Source organism: Scardinius erythrophthalmus (assembly GCF_964197995.2).
Source record: "Scardinius erythrophthalmus genome assembly, chromosome: 1".
Taxonomy (NCBI): Eukaryota; Metazoa; Chordata; class Actinopteri; order Cypriniformes; family Leuciscidae; genus Scardinius; species Scardinius erythrophthalmus.
In genome coordinates, this window is record NC_138221.1 from 55,514,547 (window position 1) to 55,537,407 (window position 22,861).

A 22,861-nucleotide genomic window follows, 5' to 3' on the forward strand; every position below is an offset into this window, starting at 1 on the left:
ACAGGTCAGGCCAGAACAATAAATATTATAACTTCAAAATTGAAACATGCAGTCATGTTTAAAACACAACAGTCTAGCAGTTTTGATGGGTCTCCACTCCATAGGCATAATCTCTTCATTACACTAGAGTTTTTTTTTAATGATAACGACATTCGGTTGCTTCCAGTTTTGGGGAGGCTGGAGAAGCTGATGAGCTGCTGGGATACTTCGAATATGATTCCAACTCTGCTGATCCAGTGGTTTTATGATGCTCTGTTCACAATCCTTTCATGATGTGATGCATTATTAATGCATCAAATCTAAATGCATGGAGTCATAAACAACAGCATGAAATCAATGGTTTGGGAACGGTACTAACTGTGCTTGAAAACAAAGATCCTAACCAAAAACGTACCAAATAGACATGATTTCATAATGCATTTTCTCTTAGCCTATATAAAGGATTAGAGCAATGCAGTGAAGATGTATTTTTGTAGGCAAACCCATAAGTTAGCATCAAACTGGTTCCCTTTACAGAAACCCCAAGTGATTTTTCCATTGGCTTTAATTATTCTTTTTCATCACGATAATCTTCACAAAGGAACACAACTTTAATTCCGAAGCCTAAATACAATCGGCAGAAGTAAAAAGCTAAACGAAGGCTATGAACGAACTAGCTACAGCACGTTCGCAAGACTTCAACATCACCACCATTAAGCTTCCAACAACAGCAAGTCTTTATTGGGAGGGGGAATTAAATGGGACATATTTGAATAAAACGGTCCAATAGCTGGGTGTTAATCCTGTGGCAGGGCTAAATGACTCATACTGAGGAGGAGGAAACGTCTGAATCAATATCTCAGAATCCTTCAAATTAATTCAGCTAAGTCATGCAGTTCGATGTCTGCAGGACATGGTGGATAATCAAAGCCAACTAAGACTGTCTTGTTAAATTTCTCTGCTTTCAATTCTGAGACACAGAGTTCTTGTCTTACTGTAATTAAAAAAGAAAAAAGTCAGTCTGGTCAAGATTTTCCTGCTATCAGGAGAAAAGAAAGCTGAAATGTTCATGATTTGCACATTGTGATGATGTATGTGTAAAATAAACTTCAACAGGTGAACTTCTGTTATATATATACAGACACACACACACACACACACACACACACACCTGTATATTTAATGGTATTTACAATTTTCAAAATGTTTTCAAATGATCTTCACATTTAGATTAAAATGTAACCCTTTAATTAAAAAAGACAGCATGACTTTGTGGTAATATGCATAAATGTTGTCAAGACAAACTTGGATGTTATAGAGGAGAAAACAGCAATGTCTAAAGCACAATAATACTGCTCATGCACACTAACAACTACGTTGGCCACAATGGTTTATTAATATCTGCCATTTCACAGCATACATTGGTATTGACATTTAGACTGTATTGCGTCATCGCATGAACGGTTAAGAATGGCAATCTTAGAGGCAGTGAAAGGTTTACTGATCGAGCTGCAAATGCATCTGTTTCTAAAAACGTATTAAAAACATCTTTAGAAAACTTGTGACAGCGTTTTAATTTACTAGTGTGATATGTTCAAAGGAAGAAGGACGAAAAAGTCAGGGGTGGCGAGTAATCCAAGCTTTTTATTACTCAAAGAAAAAATGAACAAAATAAATACTGTCAGGCTCTCTGCCTCCACAGTCACATACACAGCAAAATAACAGTCTCTGTGAGTAACCAGTCTCTCCCTCTCCCTGCCCCAGGTCTGTGGGGCGCTATATCTTTTCTCTACGCCAATCACTGGAATTAGAGACAGGTGGTAGTTATCATTCACTTGACCTTTTTATTACCGCTCATCTCCGCACTCGTTCCCCCGCTACAGACCTAGCTTTACCATGCCCACCACACAACATATCCCCCACCTCCCGACTCAGGCTGGGGAGCCATCCGGCCTGCAGCCCCCCCCACATTTCTAGAGAGGAAGTCGGCTACAGCCATCTGCACCCCTAGCCTGTGGACAACCTTGAATTTAAAAGGCTGTAAAGCTAAATACCAACGGGTGATCCACGCGTTGGTATCCTTCATATGGTGGAGCCACTGGAGGGGTGGAGAGTACAGAGAGTAACTCCCATCCCATGAGGTAATAACGGAGGGTGAGGATGGCCCACCAAATGGCAAAACACTCTTTTTCAATGGTGCTGTACCTGGTCTCTCTGTTTGAGAGCTTACGACTCAGATACAGAACCGGCCGCTCCTACCCTCCGACCACCTGGGACAGGACTGCACCCCCCGTCCGACACGTCGGTCTGCAACAAAAAAGGCAGATCAAAGCTAGTAGAGTTTAAGAGCAGCCCGCCGCACAGGGCAGCCGAATTAGCTCTGAATAATTAGGAATAAACCTTCTATAATATCCCGCCAGCCCCAGGAACTGTCTCACTACCAATTTGGGGACGCACCTGCCCATATCCCAAGTGAAAGCCCAGTTACTGTACCTCCACACACCCAATTGCACACTTTTACGGGTTTGCCGTGAATCCAGCCACCCTCAGCGATCTCAGGACAGTGTGCAGATGTTCCAGATGCCTCTGCCAATCAGTATATAATGTCGTTGAGAATACGTGTTAGTATGTGGCCGGAGGATTTTGTCCATGAGACGCTGAAAGGTGGCGGGAATCCCAAACAACCCAAACGGAAGAGGAATAAATTGGTGTAATCCAAACGACATTGCATTCACCTTCCTGTAATCGACACAGAAACAGACAGAGCCGTCTGTTTTAGGTACTAAGACTTTAGGGCTCGTCCAGTCTCTATGTGAATCTTCTATTACGCCCCAGCATGGCCTTCAGTTCACCCTGTACCACTTTTTTCTTGTGTTCAGGTAAACAATAGTAGACTGTGTGCGCCACCTCCCCGGGATCGTTTTGATATGGTGCTGTATAAGATCTGTGCGTCCAGGCAGGGGTGAAAACACATCTGCAAAACCTCCCGCACTCGTTTGTTTACCCACTGCAGACCTAGCTTTACCACGCCCCCCCTTGCCACAACTAGCCTAAAGATAAACTAGGTGCAATGTGTTAGCACAAAGTGTATAATGGCTTGCTTTATCTTGTTAACAAGCATCTCAGCATATATTTAATTACACATAATACATCCGATTAAAAAGTGTGGTACAAAAACTTAAAAACTCGCCCAGGAGCACAGGAGAAAATGCTCTTTCAGAATAAATGTCCTCCTCAGTAACAATTACACTCAACAACATTTATCATAATACATTGCTTTTTAAGTAGCCTGTTACATAAGCACGGCTCTTCAGGTTTAGTGCACATTAACAATAACATGGGGAGTCTAATTTCAGGTGAACAGTTCACATACAGCATTATCATATTCAGATTGGTTAGTGATATGAGGGCACAAACTCACTCCAGAGGTCTGGAAAGTGCATTGGGATTATTATTTCATTAATTATTTAAAGTGTAAGTGGTGTAACAGAGTTAAGTAATATTACATGTCTTGCTTACCAATTAGACCCAATTAAGTTGCGGTCATATTTGTTCAGCAAATTTTGAGGCGTCCATGTGAGCTCAGCCATTTGTAACTTGAATGTGCAAGTGTGGTAATTGAATGTGTTTTGAGTGTCTTGAAGTCTGCGCCATTGCTAGGTGATTTCTCACTGAGAAAAAAGTCATAAGTCCAACTGGTTAGAAAAGTCAACAAGCCATGCAATTTGAGGTATCATTCGTTTGCATAACAAAAAAAGACTATGCATGAGAAAAACAATCCAAAACCATTATGTTCCGATTATATTTCCAAATGTAAGAATATGACATGCATCAGTATTATCAAAACTTCTCAGACAACTGCTTCCTCTAATTATTTTATATTTTTATTCGTGTTAAATATTGTTCTAGATCCTGCCTTTTTTATGCCTTAATTTATCTCCACTTACAGATCTTCATTCATACAATATGAATATTTCTTTTAAAATGAAATTCAGCACCTTGATCCTTTTTGCAATTAGTGCTCAATCTCCAGCACGACATGCACATGTCTGATTGAGCTTGCATAGTCCATTCCTGTCAGAAAACAAGTGAATCCAGCAGAGCAAGGTACACAATGAAACATTTAGTGTCATTTGGAAACTGTGTAGGAGTGAGATAAGTAAATGTTTAGGCTGTTTGTGGATTTATTTTATCTGTGGTGAGGGGTGTGCATGTATATTCATGAGAAAAAAACTAAATCAATACACAGCCATTCTGTTCCTGCGAATATCACTCTCCTGAGATCATTACAAAAAGGCACTTGCAGAAATAAACATGAAAGTTCCATTTAAAGCATAAAGCAGACTTCAATTCTGACATTTAAGCAGGTCCTACTGTATCTGTACTGCTAATCAGGTAATTATTCCAGCAACTAGCGTGTGATGCTACATATCTGAAGGTATAAATGGAGATTTAAGAACAGGCTTTGAGATATGCAAGTTCAATATTGCTCATACCGACAATAGACTGATACAGAAAGACAGATTTGAGAGGGGAAACAAGCTCTGTTTCAAAACCTAGTGAGCTTAGCCAAGTTAACCTTACTCCCTAGACCCAACATAGCTATCTTCTAAGGCAGCATCCTTATTGTATTAGAAACAATTTGGATGCTCTACATTGGCTGAAACTGTCATACAAATGGGAGACTCAACTCGCAATTGATTTCAATACATGTGACGTGAGAGGAACATACTGCCCCATTTCCAATCAAGCTGTAACTAAGTGGCGCAACTGTGAATTACCTTGAATTTGGCAAAAACAAGGTGCACACAATGCTTACTAGGTTTAGGAAAAGAGCAATAGTACAGCAATAGTGTGTAGTTTTTAAACGTTGCCAGATGCATAAAACATATATACAAACACCATTTCCCATAGTGAAGGAGACACCAGTCAGAAGCAGGACTCGGGCACAGGTCTCTGTCTGCCAAGTGAAGTGCTGCTGTATCTGATTCTCTGGAGTGTTGCATAGGAGGATTTATCAACCGTAAGTCCTTTATGGGGGGCCGGCACCAACATACTATTTCTTTGGAGAGACGACGTCCTTTTCAAAGTCATATCTAGCCTGTTCTGAATACTGGATGAGCTGTAGGCGCGTTTTATATTAGCTGTGCTTGAACAAACCTGGTTTTCTCTGCTACTAGCCATTTTATTGGCACTCTTGTGAGAAGTAGTGGATTTCCTCGCCTCGACTCCCTTCCCATTTAGAGTGCCGTTGGATAGAGAGAGTTTGGTCAAGCTCTTACTGGAAAGCGTTTTTCCGTGACCCATCTCCTTGCTGATGGTGGGAAGGACGCCATCTTTACTCCTGCTTTCCCCAGTGGCCGTTTGCGTCTGGCTGGTGTGAATCCTGTTAGCGGCAGCCGCCTGGTTCCGGAGCCGTTTTAACGTAGAGTCTCTGGAATGAGATGCACTGTTGCTAGTGCCATTGGGGAGTGCAGTAGGGGAACCTTGAAGCGACTTGCTTCCTTGAGTCCTTTCGTGCTCCTGCCTGGTTGATGTTGAGCTGCTTTTGGCCCATGAACCATCGCAACTGATACCATTAAGGTCTGATGCTGGTCTGCTCTGGCCTTCGGGTAGCCTGGGCGAATCCGGACCTTGATAGCTACTTCGCTCCACACCGTTGAGACTACTGCTACAGCTGGGGGAACTCAGGGAATCGTCCTCGCGAAGCTGGGCTTTGACCTGTGAAGGACTAGCCACGATGCTGACTATGGGCTCCTTGGTACATCGAGGCCGCCGGCCAGACTCAAGGTACTCCACCAGCTCATCGTTTGCCGATTGTGGAGCTACGCTGGAGGGCTTTCTGCGTTCCTTGGAAGCAAATGACCAGCGCAGTGGAAGAACTTTGCTTGGGCCAGTCTTGGATTTTGAGTGGTAGCGCATACTCATGCTGTGACCCCGGACGCTCCGTACAAATGGTGTCGGCTCAACTACACCTAAAAGCAAAAAAATGAGGGCTAGTAAAAAAACAGTTTGAGGAGAAAAGTGATATGCAGAATCTTTTTTTGTGTGTGTTTGTGTTTATTTTACTGTAATTTTTGATCAAACAAAGTCTCAGCTTACAAATTAATTTTCCTGCATATTTCAAATTGTATTTGCGAAATTTGCTAATGTTGTTTTGATGTATCGTAAAATCATAAATGTACATTTATTTATTTAGCAGATGCTTTTATATAAAGCGACTTACAAATGAGAACAATAGAAGCAGTTAAACCAGGGTTTCTCAAATTCGGTCCTGGAGGGCCACTGTCCTGCACAGTTTAGCTCTAACAGTTTAGCTCTAGCTGTGAGTTTCTAGTGATCCTGAAGACATTGATTAGCTTGCTCAGGTGTGTTTGATCAGGGTTGGAGCTAAACTGTGCAGGACAGTGGCCCTCCAGGACCGAGTTTGAGAAACCCTGAGTTAATAAGACAACAATATGCAAGTGCTATGACCCTTCCCAGTTTAATAAATACTGTTAAAGGGGTCTTATTATTCTCTTTTACGAAGTCTTGATTTTGTTTTTAGGGTGTACTAAAATATGTTTTCATTCTTGATTGTTCAAAAGACTGTAAAAAAAACAACAACAACAAAAAAAAAAAACATATTTTACATTATTACAGCACCTCTCTCCCCAGTCTGGCTCGAACACGCCAATTTTGATGAAGCCCATCCTTCTGAAATACGAAATGTGCTGTGATTGGTTAGCTGGCCCAGTGTGTTGTGATTGGCAGCGCTTAGCGCGTGTTTGGGGAATGTCCCGCCCCTTCATAGTTCTTCTCTAGTGTAAATATTGAGGATGGTGTCAATTTCAAATCAATTTGAACCCGATTCAGACCCTGACAATGTTAACGAACAAGAGGATCGTGCAGAACGGATTTCACAGGACGTTTCAGAGTGGTTTGTTTTTTGTAATTTTCTTATACATTATATATACAATTTTATCCACCATTTAATTGTGATATTTGTCAGAAAACTAAGGTAATACAAACAGTAATCGATCACAAAACCATGGTTAATTTTCCTAAGGAGCGGTGCACAGTCTTACAAAAGGAAGAGCTTACTAAAGTAACAGAAAACAAGCTGTTGTTCTACATAAAATGTGCAGCGCACAGATAAACGTTGGGGTTATAATGTTCATGAACAGTGTTTAAAATAAGTTAGGTCAAACAAATGAGTTTTGGAAATGTTGTGGAAAAAAACAGTGTCTCTTCAACAAAGCGACATCACTGTCTTCTCTAATGCATAATAAATGCTTTTTCATTGTTAGTTCATGTTAACTAAGGTAGTTAACTAACAAGTGGAACCTTATTGTAACGCGTTATTAATTTTCCTTAACCTGTTAAGTGATTATTTAATGTATATTTGAATAAATCTCCTAAAGTCCGAAAATGGTCAAAACAACTTATGACAGTCACCATTTAATTGAAATGAAACTATCTGTATTGTATAAAGCGCTATATAAATAAACGGGACTTGTATTGATTTGATTACATCTAAAATTATAATAATTATTATCAGAAAGCCAGAGACTTTCCTTTAAAAACGACTCAAAAACAATGGAGCAGGTCACTGTACATATGACTTCATTAAATTGTAAAAGAAATACCACTAATTGTTTTAAAAGGAGTAGTAGACATAAATCAAGAGTTTACTGACCATTATCTTCATTTAGAGGCTCATGGATGACAGGAACGTGTGGTGTTTGGGGCTCAGGAGCTGAAGATGAATTGGACAGCTTGCTAGTTGAATTGGAAATTCGGTTGTCTGCATTCAATCGGATGAGCCAGTGATCTGATATAGAGACGCTGGAGGAACCTGTGGGTCAAAAGTAGCCTAGTCAACATTAGGGACTTTAAGCAACAGCTGCTGATGGAATGGCAACGGCAGCCGGAAATAAACGCTTAACTGCCGTAGCTAAAGAACGCAAGAATCACTAAGCAACAGTAAAGAGTACGGTGTAGGGGATAATTTAATCATTTGACAAAATACAAATAAAGAAAGTGATTTTAAAAAGAAGGAGAGGGTTGTTTTGGGCATTTAATGATATACATTAACAATTACAATGCCACATAAGCTAAAACATAATATTAACTTTCTTAATCTTTCACGTAGTAACGACTACGGCAAATCAGCTGTTCTCACGTAGTAGACGGTTACAGTAGAACGTTGCGAAGTAGCAGTTAAAGTTGCGCATGCGCAATAGAACGTCAGAATGCCGTTGCCGTTCCACCAGAGGCTGTTGCTTAAAGTCCCTATTACCCATTTTATGCAAGTCAGAATGCTGTTTGTTTTCTGATAATAAACTGAAATGCACATTAAGCTGAATCCTAGCATTGTGGAATTGAGTAAACAGAATTATGGTCAAGCATTTTCGTTTAAGGTTCCTGAAAATAGCAGGAACCCTGTTCTCATTTTGCTCTAGCCTTTGTATGTGTGAGTCTCATTTCTATTAAACACCCATGAAGATGAGATGGAATGGGTCCAAACAAGTATTATGCTATGCATACAAATGATTGTGAGATGCAGGTGGACTGCTGGTGCAATAACCTTTCAAAAATGAGTAACAGAACATGGGAAACATGCAGCATATAACAAATGTCTCAGACGGGATGACAGAATCAATGCATGTTTTTATGTGGGAAGGATGGTATTTAGCCTAATGTTTTTGAAAGAAGTCATGCATACCAAGGCAGCATCTATTTAATCAAATACATTCATTCATTTATTTAATCAAATATTTTCAACCTCTTATGCTTACCAAGGCTGCATGTATTTAATCAATATAGTAAAAACAGTAATATTGTGACATTTTCAGCATCATTACTTCACTCATCAGTGTCACATGATCCTTCAGAAATCATTCTAATATGATGATTTGATGCTCAAGAAACATTTATTATTATCATCAATGTTGAAAACAGTTGTGCTGCTTAATTCTTTTTTTTTTCTTTGCTGTCCAGAAAGTTCAAAAGAACAGCAATTATTTGAAAATAGTTTTCACATTCTTGGGTGAACGATCCCTTTAAGTCAGCTATGGAAAGTAGGAACAACGTGTTCTCTGGATCAGACATGCAGAGAAAAAGAGCTCTCATATTTATGTGCAGGTTAAGCTGCAAAGTTTCATATTATAAGGATTGACAAATCACAAAGAAAGGAGAACTATTTGATGAAGTACATCACAAGCCTCAAATACGTATTTGAGAGTTTATAAAGTTTATGCATAAATGTGGCACGTTAGTGTGGAGATGAATCATATAACTTTGATCTGAGCACAACAGCCAACACTGAAGGTGATCACTTTAACTCCACAAACGTGAACCTGACAGATCAGTTTATTTATTTTGAAGTGTAGCTTGAAGCGCTTCACAACAGTTTAACTCAGTCGAGCTCAGACTCCACAGAACTTGTTTCTACTGTGAATCAATGGGAGCTACTGATAACAGATCCATTTTAATTACTACCACGATGGAGTAGCCTAAGGCCTCTGCATCACATTTCATGACTAATTACAGCACCTAATGTAAGATTCATTATTGAAGAGCAGCTCACTGAAACATTGTTCTTATCCCATCCTCTTGAAATATAAAAAATTTACGTTTAAATGTGCCTTGCAGCACTATGGAAAATATGTTAACATACCTTAAAGGTACACTATGCACCTTTTTTTTCTTCAAAATGTACAATATTGATATAATGAGTGAGTACAGCATGAATCCATCTTTTTGTCTTATCCTGAATCACTATGCTACGCCTATAATAATATTCAGACTATTTTAGACCAGGCGTACAATGTTCTTCTGCAAGACGCATGCAGTTTTGATTATTAACCTCTGGTGACCTTCACGTGGCGGTCAAAAATGACTTTTTTTACTTCAATTTTAGTTCGATAATGTATTTTCATTTAATATTTGTATTTTTACAGGATTTGATGGTACTAAATTAAATTTACGTAGTTGTTATTATCCATTTATTCAACTTTTGAGCATAGACCTGAAAATGAAATTTCCAGCTGTCATAAATCTTGAATGCTTTGAAACAGAATTGGTCTTTTAAAGAAGACACTTGCCAGATTTTTCCTGAAGTGAAGAATTTTGTTAATTATGAAAAATGCACAAAAATACCATTTTCAACTTTTATATGAAATATATATTTTCCAAAACACATTTTACTCTAAAAATCAAAGCCATAAATCTGAACGGAGTTGAGCTTGATACATCAAACAATTAGCTTTCAGTAACATTTTGTTTGAGGCGCAGTACAAAAACTTTTAGTTTCCAATTTATTTCCAATGCAGTAATTTTTCACTGTGAGGAGTACATGTGTGACTATTTTTTTCAGGACCATTTCACCCCGAATTACGTCCGGTTTTTTTTTTGTGTGTTAAAAAAAAAAAAAAAAAAACTAAAACCTTTACCAAGTTTCGTACTATTCCAATAAAGAAAAAAAACCTAAAATTTTCTGTAAAAAATGAACTAAGAGCACCAGAGTGTTAACACTACAATTTTAGCACTCATTTAGAAAACATTGCCATAAAATGTGGAATGTGTACAGTGTTCAGACACATTTTAAAAGTAAAGATTTTGTTAGAGTAATGGCTAAATATCTCAATTACCTGTGAAATTCAGACTTCATACTATAACTATACTACATTAGTCTTTTAATATGGATTTAAATTCAAACCCATTTTAATTGCATTTACTTACTGATAAGCACTTGATTCATGCAACCAAAGCTGATGTTCTTAACTTACACTACTGTTCAAAAAATTGTGCTCAGTAAGGTTTTTTTTTAAAAGAAAGAAATTAATACTTTTATTCAGCAAGGATGCATTAATTTTTACAGTAAAGATTTATATTGCTACAAATGATTTCTATCTCAAATAAATACTGTTCTTTTGAACTTTCCATTCAAAGAATCAAAAATACATTGATAATAATAAGAATGTGCAGCAAATCAGTGTATTAGAATGATTTCTGAAGAATCATGTGACACTGAAGACTGAAGCAATGATGCTGAAAATTCAGCTTTGCCATCACCGGACTAAATGACATCTTAAAAATATATCACAATAAAAAATAAAAAAAAACAGCTATTTTAAATTATAATAATATTTCACAATATAATAATTTTTAACGTCTTTTCTTTCATAAACATTTTTAAAAATCTCACCGATCCCAAACTTGAGAACTCTCCTTGAGAGTGGTCTGTGATTGTAATAAACATAGCTACAAAGAAAGCACGCAAAATGCTTTCAAATCTGAATCTAAATCTAATGATATGCAAGAATGCCATTTAACCACAGAATCCACCAGCACTACAGGCAGATTTAAAAAAAGCTTAGACAGACGTTACTGCATTCATCTCATATCAGTTTGCTTTCACACTGTGTTTTTTACCTCTTATTTGCATAAAGTTGCATGAACACTGCTCGACTTTTGATGTGCGAGCCTTCACCCCCCATAGAGAATAAAATGAAAACGCCCGCTCAGCTTGCTTCAGTGGAGATATGCGGTTGTCATAATACATTTTTAGGTTATATAACTTTGATACTTTTACATGTCATTTCATTGTGTAGATTTGATTTGTTGAAGAATCATACAGCATAACTTTAGAGGACTGGAGAGGAAAGGAAAACAGTTGCAGAGACATTTGGGCAGATAAAGAAAGTGACAAAATTTTGTCAGTGTATGTGTGTGAACATGTACGAGACAAGCAACTCGTCTGTTCCCAGTGAGGCTAATCAGCAGCTCGTCCTTCCGGCAAGTGTTTTGTTCCTATTCCTTCACCAAGGTTATTGTTGTGGCAGCACAGGGATCAAGTACACTCTGGAGTGGTTATTGAATTCATTTGTGTCATTTCTGTGTTTATATTTGGATTCTGAAGATGTGGTTCTCAAGATGTTGAGAGAGAAAGATGTTGAGAACTGTGTAGAAAAGCCTTTGTAGTCAGAAAGAGGATGGTTGTGCCTTTTTTCTCATCATTGTAATGCAAAACATTGCCGGATATACTCTATGGCTCAACGGTTTTGAACAGTTTTGTGTTTTGTTTATTTTGATAAATGAAAGTGTTTAATCTTTTTGTCATGGAATGTATTTTTGTTGTGTTTATTGGATTGTTGTTTTTGTGGCATTTCGTGTTGCATTACCATGAAAAGAGAATAAATAAATAAATGAAATGAAATTAAATGAAATCTTGCCGATTCCCGCCTCCTATCTTCCCTCTTCCACATACATTGCTACACAAACTCAATAATAATCATACATTTCTTAGTGTAAAGTTACATTTCATGAAGAGATAGCACATCGGACAGGCTGAAATGAAATGCTTAACAAAACTACACTACTACTTTTAAAGAATATTCTTGTACTCTCTTGATAATGCACTCTTTAGTATGTTTTCTGTTTGTTTGCCCTTGGTATGAGGATGTACAGCAATGCAGGTACGAGTGTTCACCTTGTAGCGAGCAGTTAGCTGACCAGGATGGAATGGCATCACGTCTCTGATAGAACAGGATATAAGCACCACGAGTGCACACTTCTCCCTCAGGCACCGGCTCAACAGTGCTGTCATCGTAGGCGTACCACTGACCGTCCACTGAGTTCCTGCAGTATGCTGTTCAAAACAGAGATTCATTATATTCAGAATGCAGTTTACTTCATGCTCAAGTATAGCCTTGCACGGGGGCCAGAATTACTTGGACCGTGGTATTGTTTTAATTTTAAACATTTACATACACATGCATACAAGTACTTACACTGCAAAACATTAATAAAATGTACAAATTTATACATACGTATATAAATCTAACAAAATGAAGTACATGCACACTACTGTTCAAAAGTTTGGGTTCTCTTACGCTCACCAAGGCTTGATCAAAAATACAGTAAAAACAGTAATACTGTTAAATATTATTGCATTTAATACATTTTAAAATTACATTTATTCATGTGATGCAAAGCTTAATTTTCAGCATCATTACTCTAGTTTTCAGTGTCAAATGATCCTTTAAAAAACATTCTAACATGCTGATTGTTGGAAACGGTGACAGATTCATTCAGGATCCTTTAATGAATAGAAAGTTCAAAAGAACAGCATTTATTTGAAATATACTTTTTATGCAACAAAGTAAAAGTCTTTACTGACACTTTTGATCAATTTAATGCATCCTTGCTAAATAAAAGTATTCATTTCTTTCAAAGATAATCATTCTAACCCCAAACTTTTGAACACTAGTGTGCATTTAATCTAGATTTAAAATTATACAAAGTGACTTACAAATGAGGAATATCACAAGTAATTAATAACAAGCCAATGATATTCACAGTATCACAATGCAGGGTTATAAGAGTAAACTAGTTCGAAAAACAACTTAGTATGCTTCTGAAATGCTTTAAAGTTTATGATATTCTAAAACAAGAATAAAAACGGTTTACAAAAAACAGAATTACAAACAGAATTACAAAAAAAAAAAAAATTTCCCCCATCTCGATTAATCTCGATCCATTATTAAGAAAGGGGGTTTGCAGTGTAAATTAATTACCACAAAATTCTCAGATAAAATATTTAGTATTTTGGCTTGTACGTTGAAGTATCCAAATGATTTCAGCTTCAGCAAAGTTTCTTCTCTGACAGCTACTATACTTGGCAATTTCTGCCAGTTCTATCTAGCAGCTCGTGCAGAAATGAGGCTGGAATATTTTTCCCATTCCTCCTGGGTGAACATCAGGAGCCATCTTGTGTCGCCTTTTTCCATGGTCTTTTAACTATGTGCTTTAGTTGCAGTCAGATGGACGGAAGTGACCCGACCCATCACCTTGCATAATCTGAATCAAGCACCCTGCCCTAAATTGCTGGTGCTGAGATTTGTTTGGGGTCAATATCTCAATGAAATGTGAATCCTCTCCCCAGGACCCTGGATCTAGAAGATGTGGCGAATTTTCAAGTGTTCTTCCCTAATAATGATTCCATAAATCCGACTGTGATCTCACAATGTGCAACACTGCTAAACAACCCCACCATTTTGGACACATGTGATCTGTGGACGTGCTTAAAGGGATAGTTCGCCCAAAAATGATATTTAACCCATGATTTACTCACCCTCAAGCCGTTCGAGATGCATATGTCAATCTTTTTTCAGACGAACACATTTTCAGTTATTTTAGAAAATGTCTTAGATCTTTTAGTGGTTATAATGTGAAGCAATGGGGTCCACCTGCTTCAAGTCCGAAAATGTGCATGCATCCTTCACAAAAGTAATCCATCCGGCTCCAGGGGGATAAACAAAGGCCTTCTGAGGGTAATCCGTGCGGTTTTGTTGTAAAATTATACATATTTAAAACTTTATAAACGAAAATAACTGGCTTCCGGTAGCGGTCGACGCGCGTTCACGGAGATGGATGCTGGCGTATGACGTAGGACGTAGCGTAGGAAGCGTCGTGACGTAGAACGAACGTAGAGTTTTGTTTTGCTCTGCTCTCTGGCTGCGCTGTCACGTTCGTTCTACGTCATGACGCTTCCTGCGCTACGTTCTACGTCATACCTACCGGAAGCCAGTTATTTTCGTTTATAAAGTTTTAAATATGTCATTGTGTCAGTTCCACCTTGCATACAGGTAAGAAAGCTGTTGTCATAGTTTTTAATTTTTACCACAATGATGTTTAAAGAGTAGATGAAGTACGATACAATTTTCAGTGATAAACCTACCCTTACAATAACTTTTCTGTTAACTCAGTCTATCCGACTGTCTGTGGGTGGGGATACAAAAAGTGCAGAAGTATAATCTGTAGTTTTCACGAAAGCCCTGAAGCTGTCAAAACATTTGCTGACAAAATAAATCGGAATTTCTTAGTCCAGGTAACACGGAGAACGAGTAGATTAATTTACATATACTACCGACATTGTAACAAAGCAAAGCGAAGTTGAAAATCAGTTACAATAAAATAAAAGTTACAGTTTAAGTACAAATTTTGTCTCATCAGGTTTTACTAAAAGGCACATTTTAAATCATTGTTGACATATTTCTCTTTTGCTCACACACCTGTGTAGTGGCCTCCATGCATGCCTCCATGATGGTTACACACAGCGTACAGGTCGTATAGGAAGTCGAGTGAGTGTCGGCTGGCTTCAGGCCTGTGATGGGCCTGTTGTTTCCAGCCATGCGGTGGACGGACACAGTTGCTCCTCTTGACCACATGGCGGCCCATAGCAAGGCCCATGAGGGGGAAGTGGACCAGCGTAGAGAGCTTGTTACGCCGCTCTCCCACCTGTCGGAAGCGTTTGAGGTGAAGGATGAGGATGTCTGGGAGGGTCCACAAGCTCATCTGCACTGTGCCCTGCTGCAGCTGCTTACAGTGAGGGCACTTCCATGCATCGTCAGGGGCCAGCTAAGTAACATGGATGAAAAATGATATTAGGTACATCTCAAGGAAAGATTATTTGAGTGCTTTTTTGGACTAAATTAATGGTCCTGACAGATTGAAATGATGGTGACTATTTTAGAACTTTCTAAAACTTATTTTATGAAATTAATTTCAATTTAAATTTTTAAAAAAAAATAAAGTATATAAATGCTAATATGATCCAATTCTCATTTGCATTTACACTACCATTGTAAGTTTGGTGTCGGTAAGATATTTTATGATACAAGACGTTTTATAATATTTAAGAAAATAATAATTCTCTTCTGCTCACCAAGGCTGAATTTATTTGCACAAAAAAACAGTAATATTGTGAAATATTATTACAATTTAAAATGTTTTATTTTTAATATATTTAAAAATTTTCAGCATCATTACTCCAGTCTTCAGTGTCACAATCCCTCAGAAATCAGTCTAATCTGATGAATTGATGCTCAAGAAAATTTTTTTTGCTAAGTTTTGCTAAGAATCTGCTCCTGAAAAAAGGATCAGTACCAACTATTCGTGTTCCTGCTGCACCTCCAGAAGAAGTGAGTGTAACGTTTCATTAACCTTTATATTAATCTTTGCAAATCGCTTGCACGCTTCACGATGAATGCGGCTAAGGTTTACACTCAGGGTACATTACGGCATGGTTTCTATGTACAACGTTCTCAATATAATTCATAATGCCAAGTTTATAATAAACAACGCGTTATGGTTATTGTGTTATTACAAACTGTGTACGCAGTATGCACAGAACAGAGGGGCGGGGTGAGCAAAGCTCATTATCATTTAAAGACACATGCACTTAAACGGCGTGCTGAAAACAGAGCTGTTTTTGACCAGGTAAAATGACTGTTTTCTTACAATACTAATGAGAATTTTTAATTAAAGTGTATTACAAACTTTTCATTTAGACCCTAAAGAATCATAATAACTTGTACAAAAATGGCATTATATGACCCCTTTAAATAGCAATAAAAATAGCAATAAAAACCTTGCTGACCCCAAACTTTTAAACAGTAGGCTAATGTACATATATTCAAACTTGCATTTTTAATGTCAATGACAAATGAGTGCAAATTAAATTTGACCACTTTTATGGTGCTTGACAGCCAGTGGTCACTATGTTTTCAAGATATGGAAAAGAGCAAGACAGTGCCTCCATTTGTGTTCCACAGAAGAAAGTTATGCTGGTTCAGTCCTCTAGAACCACATGAATGTAATTCTTACGTGTTGATTATATTCTATTGTACTATAAATAGCACAATACTTTTGCCATTGTTATACTTTTCCTGTTTTTGTTCTCTTTCAAAAAGAAAGAAACACCTGCTGCACAAGAGCAAATGTTACTGTTATAGTTGCTCAGAATCAAAGAATAACATCCCAATCATGTGTTTCAGAAAATGTCCAGGTCTCAGCTGTTATGCATTTTTATCTGAAATAATGAAAGTTACTTGAAGAGAGAGAACGGTGCTTGTATTTCCAGAATAAAAAAAATACAAAATAATAAAAATCATCCAATCATAATTTTACAAACATTTCAAAATTACAAATTACAAACGGCTAAAACTTATCTGTCTGGCCAAGCGGCATTTTGACATTTTGTACAACAGCAATTTGCTTCACTTTTTTAATTGGTGGAAAAAAAAATATACCAACTAACTGGCTAAATTTAGTCTTAAATTTAAACTTTGTTGTGATTTTCCATTGCATTCTGCTGCTAATATTCAGTATAATGTGTGTTTTTGTGTTGTTTACTTGTTCTTCTTTGGTGTACAGCTCAAAGCACTCATCCAGGGTGCAGCTGTGCTGCTGAACGTGGTGTTGTTGTTGAGCACGGACGCTTTCCGAGTCCTTCACCACCTCCTCCTGGATATTACCAAACAGACTGCAAACAAACGATGTGCAGATACAATTCTCTGTATTTTCGCACGTACTCAGAAGGAAATAAAGGATTACATTACCAGTCTTTGATTCTGTGCTCCCACTCAACAATGAGCTTCACATGTGGAGGTCCACCTGAGCCGCACAGCTTTAGAGCTCTGAGGAGATCAAAAACAAGCCAAAGGGATTGCAGACATACACAGTTTTTTTTTTTATGTTATAAAAGAACTCTGTATCATGAGTTCATTCTCACTTCAATCTTACTCTATTTTTGCTTGCTTTTTGATTTCTGGTATCCAAATAAAAGTTACAAAGCCACTGCATATAGGCATAACCATGTTTGAATAATATTTGACCTCATATACTAACCACGCAGCATCAGAGCATGATGAAAATGCGAGCTAGATAAATAGTGATCTGCTTTAATAATACTGTTTCATAATCAAACACTAAAGATAATCTAACAAAGAAAAGTAAATGTGACTTATTATTATTATTATTATTGCTATACGATTATACAAAGATGTTCTGAGTTATTGCTATAGGGTGTTGCTATCTGAATCTTTCCCATTCATTTTTTTCTTAGGGATTTTAAATTAGTCTTTGTAAATGAGTTGTAAGCCATGAACCAAACTAACCAGCAAAAAACTATTAGAAAATCGATAAAAAAACAAAAACAAAAAAAACAAAGGTGCAAGACTAAATACTTTAATGAGGGAAAGAACTATAATAACAAGAAGCATTGAGAATAACATTAAAAAAGATGGAGAAATATAAAACTATTGATTGCTGATTGAAAAGCAAAAGGGTATACACAAAGTGTCTAGGGTGCGTTTACATGCCTGTTCTTAACTGATGGTCATGTAAATGCTTTAACCCGTTTTCCTTTATTGTAGTAAGGTCATAAACAGCTTAAGTATAAACCAACCGAAACAACAAAAATTTTCCCTCTTCCCCATTTTTGCACAGCATGTGAACACATTAACTTGCATTCTGTTGGCTTATTGAAATGCAGATGTGTGATATGGAACATGTTCTTAGTGTGGATTTAAGCACATCCAGATAGAGAAAGAGTTTTGTGGTAGGGCAGGAGGAAATATATTTCAAACTCTGTCTCTTTCTCGACCCAAGAAATTGTAAGGGTGCTTTCACGCTTGGTTAGATTGCTTGGTCAGAGCCAGACCTACTGCTTCTCTCTCCTCCTTCCCCTCCTGGTCTCTGTTCACATTGTATAATTTGAATCGCTAGTTAACAACTATGAAAGAGAAGGTGCCAAAATGAATAGGCCCTGTCCCAAATGGCACCCTAAACACTCACGGTCTTCCTCTGAGTCCGGACTTTCGTGACATAACGCAGGTTTGACTGACGGGAAGAAGTCTGCTACGGGAAGAAGTCTGCTGTCACCAGTGCAGGCTCAGCAAAAGTGTACATCAAGGGGTGCATATCGACCGCAAAAAAATTACTAAATGGGACACCCTACGGTCTCATGGGGTTAACGGACACATGCATGATGTGTAAAAAAAGTTTATATGAAGTGTGCCATTTTGGACAGGGCCACAGATATGTTCCAATGCAACATGACAGTCGCATTGGAACATATCTGATTTATATCTGATTTATTTCCACATATGAATGAGGCCTGAAACCGATCTCGAAATATCCGAATGCATGCGTTTTTTTCCTGTTTACACGGTCATAGAACACATCTGATCTGTGTCACATATGAGCAAAAAATCTGAATTGGGTCACATTTCACTGACAGTGTGAACAAGGCCTTAAGTGCTCACTTTTCAGCACTTTTCATGTGCTGTTTTATCATCAAAATGTTTTATCATGTTTATCATCAAACAATGATAAAAGTGAGGAGTTAAGAGTCTGAGTTAAGGGGGGGGGGGGCATTGGGTAAGTTGTGTCAAAAGGGAGGCCCCCTGTCTTAGACTTTGAAAACCCCTGTTCTAAAGAACCCTAGAGTCTGTTTCTGCTGAAGGCGCGAAGAAGAAGAAAAGTGAGTGAGAACATACAAACACGCATACATACTTTTGCATTCATAGCAGCAGCGAACCATCCCAGAGTTTACATCAACCGTACCTCGGATCACCCTTTTTATGCCGACTCGGGTTCAGTTTGCAGGTTTGCACACAAGTTTGGAAAACAGTGTTTGCATCATCCATACGATCCGAACTCTGACATCAATCAAACTTATGTGGGTTCGCACCAAAAGTACTAGTGTGAAAGCACACTTAAAAGGTATTCTTATCTCGTACAGAAGCGGTACAGTCAAAATGCTGCTCATTTATTTAACATCACATCTCACATGACAATCCCACAGAATAAAAAACTGTGGCTGTCACCCCTGTTTTAAAGAAACCCGACCTGACATGGCTAATTATAGATCAATTTCACATCTCGCATGTCTCTCAGAGCTGCTTGAGAAAGTGGTGGCTGCTCAACTTCACAACTATTTGTCATCACAAAACCTTTATGAATACTTCCAATCAGGTTTTCTCCACAGAACTGAGACAGCACTCCTCAGGATTGTAAATGATCTTCTTATGGCCATCGACTGAGACTCCATCTGCACTTTAATTTTCCTCTGCATTTGACACCATTTCTCACAGAATTCTCACTTCATGACTCTCTGCTCTTGGTATTTCTGGAACTGCCGTGGTTCATATCCTACATGTCTGACCGTTAGTATTACATTTCTAACCGTCAGGCTAAAGGCTGGGCCACACTAAAAAATCTTATAAGATTTTCAAAATGTGAGAGACCACAAAAATGTTGATAAGAAATCATTGGGTTAACCATTTTGCTCCGCGTGGAGTGCCGCAAAGTGGCCTGGAAAGCACACCACACTAACCGATTCCATTCACAAACAACCAGAGTCCCGTCTGTGAACAAGGGAAATCTCGTAAAATCTCTTCTTCTTCTTCTAGGGTTGATTGGCGGCTGGCAAACAACATATTGGTGCATTACCGCCACCAACTTATATGGACTGTGGACCAGAATGTCTACTATTTACATTGTAAAAATAACAATAAACTATATCCTCTCACTTAAATTAGTTTCTCTAAGATATTGAAACAATAAATCATAACACATATCTTTTGACTCTATTCACAAAAGGTCTATTAAATCTCTCGCAAAATATCTCGCATCAAATGTGACTTTAGAGTAAACAAACATGGCAAGAAGAAATGGCACTTATAGTGTATGGAATGCTTTTTACAGAAAATTTAAGGGGGAATAAAAAGAAAATAGGTAGTGGAGACGGTGTGAACATGGACTTTACATGTTACAGCGCAAGCTGGAGGTGAGTCTTCCGTCAGCTCGCTGTCTGATTGGGTATCGTTTCATTTCATGAGATAATCTCCAGAGCGTGCACGTGTTTGTCCTCAGGGGTTCCCCCCACACATCTGATGTTCTTCCAAGCAGATTCAGTCAATCTTAACACACCTCACAACACAGGAAAATATGATTAGATGATCTGTAGAAGCATCAAGATAATCAGGATTTTAAACTGGGACCTGCCCGTAGTCTTAGGTCCTCTGAATCTGGCCTATTGCTGGTCCCGCACCACAAACTAGCATCGTTTGGGGCAGGGGTTTCTGCATCGCTGCCCCCATACTCTGCAATTCTATTCCCCAACATATTCGCAACCTCACATCATTATAAGAGTTCAAAGCCCACCTTAAAACATATCATTTGACCTTACGTTTCTCTGATCCCTAGTCTAATGATCTGGTTCATGTTATGTATGTTATGTTTCTCAGTTATATTTATCTACATTCAGTGTACTACATTCAGTTCTTACTATGTGGAGCATCGTATCAAATGAATAAAAGTATAAATCCTTTAGTTTAAACATGCTCAAGTGAATAGTCTTTATATCGTTCTGTTACGTTTGTTTTATGTTTGTTCTGAGAATAGTCACAACATTATTTTTCTCCCTGGAATTCCTCCATAATCTTGTAATATTCAAAAAAAACAAAAAACAAAAAAAAAACAGAGGCAATAAGTACTACATTAAGCCAATTCTAAGATAGCATTATATATTTGTCACGTGTAATAAAGTCTGACCATCAATATTAGAGCGCCACCCTCTGGTTGAATAACGCAACCTCTGCAAAAAGTGTGTATGCATGTGTTTATCATTTAGAATATAAATCTTACAAAATGGGTATCATAAACAAGAGCCAAGACCCAGAAACTGCTCTACCTATATTTACGGTCAGGAACCGTTACTGATCATCAAGAGAATTTCAGCAGGAATATGTATAAGACGACGTTAAGATGATTATGAGATTAGTGTCATCTTTAAAAACATAGCTGACAGTATTTTATGGTTTCGAGGGCTGATGTCATAATTTAACCCAGTGTGATTTAACAAACTCCTTAAGGTCTGTATATACGTTATGAGTGTGAAAAAATATTAGCAGCAGCTCAGAGGTTTTCTTTGATGTTTAGGATATATATATATTTTTTTTTTATAAACTCAATATGACTATATCTGTAAATACTGTACAGTACTATGCATTATGAAATGGTGCTAACAATAAATAATGAATAAAGCTGAACTGAATGTTTGTTTAATTTGATATATTAAGCGTGATCAAAAATTAAATGCTTATGTCAGAACCTGGAAAACTGTTTCAATACGTCCTCTGAACTGAATTGCTGTCATTGGCAACTCAGAAAGATGAAATTCGCTTACATTCTTTTCTGATCCATGTATTTGAGCACACACGCAATATTACCTGTCCACTGCAGGGTGATAAAGCGGCCGTCCGTCTTGAGGATTTAAGTAGCTATAAGATGCAGATCCTCCAACAACACGAATCTTGAACAGCACCCTGAAATTCTAATGAAAAAGATTTGGAGACAATATCGATTTCTGCCATTGTCATGAAGGTGCAACTACACTAATGCTTCAATATGGGCATTGTGATATTGTAAAATATATACAGTTGTATATATATATATATATATATATATATATATATATATATATATATATATATATATATATATATACACGTACAGTATATATCGCCATTACTCCAGTCTTCAATTTCACATGATTCTTCAGAAATCAATCTAATATGATGTTTGCTGCTCAAGAAGCATTTCTTATTATATCAATGTTGAAAACAGTTGTGCTGCTTAAAGGGTTAGTTCACACAAAAATGACAATTATCCTATAATTTACTCACCCTCAAGCCATCCTAGGTGTATATGATTTTCTTCTTTCAGCCAAACACAGTTGGAGTTATATTAAAAAATGTCCTGGCTCTTCCAAGCTTTATAATGGGAGTGAATGGTGCCTGAATGGTAAGGCTCCAAAGAGCTCATCCATCCATCATAAAAGTAATCCACACGACTCCAGAGGTTAATAAAGGCCTTCTGAAGTGTTTTGTAAGAAAAATATCCATATTTATAACTTTATAAACTGTAATCACTATCTTCCGGTAACAACCGTCCACACATTCACAAGAGAGTTGAGTTCTGGCATATGATGGCATATTCCCTCCCATTATAAAGTTTGGAAGAGCCAGGATATTTTTTAATATAACTC

General features: G+C 37.6%; 1 protein-coding gene across 1 annotated transcript in view; it reads right to left on the minus strand.

The window, feature by feature from the left end:
- Positions 1-1,604: 1,604 nt before the first annotated feature.
- Positions 1,605-22,861, minus strand: part of usp43b (ubiquitin specific peptidase 43b) — an 80,146-nt gene continuing 58,889 nt past the window's right edge. The window contains exons 9-15 of the mRNA XM_081372422.1: positions 22,044-22,147; positions 17,367-17,444; positions 17,161-17,290; positions 15,039-15,384; positions 12,455-12,613; positions 7,658-7,816; positions 1,605-5,954 (exon numbers count right to left, since the gene is read on the minus strand). Coding sequence (XP_081228548.1) covers positions 4,909-5,954; positions 7,658-7,816; positions 12,455-12,613; positions 15,039-15,384; positions 17,161-17,290; positions 17,367-17,444; positions 22,044-22,147 — 2,022 coding nt within the window. The 3' untranslated portion in view covers positions 1,605-4,908. The remainder of the gene's footprint in view (positions 5,955-7,657; positions 7,817-12,454; positions 12,614-15,038; positions 15,385-17,160; positions 17,291-17,366; positions 17,445-22,043; positions 22,148-22,861) is intronic.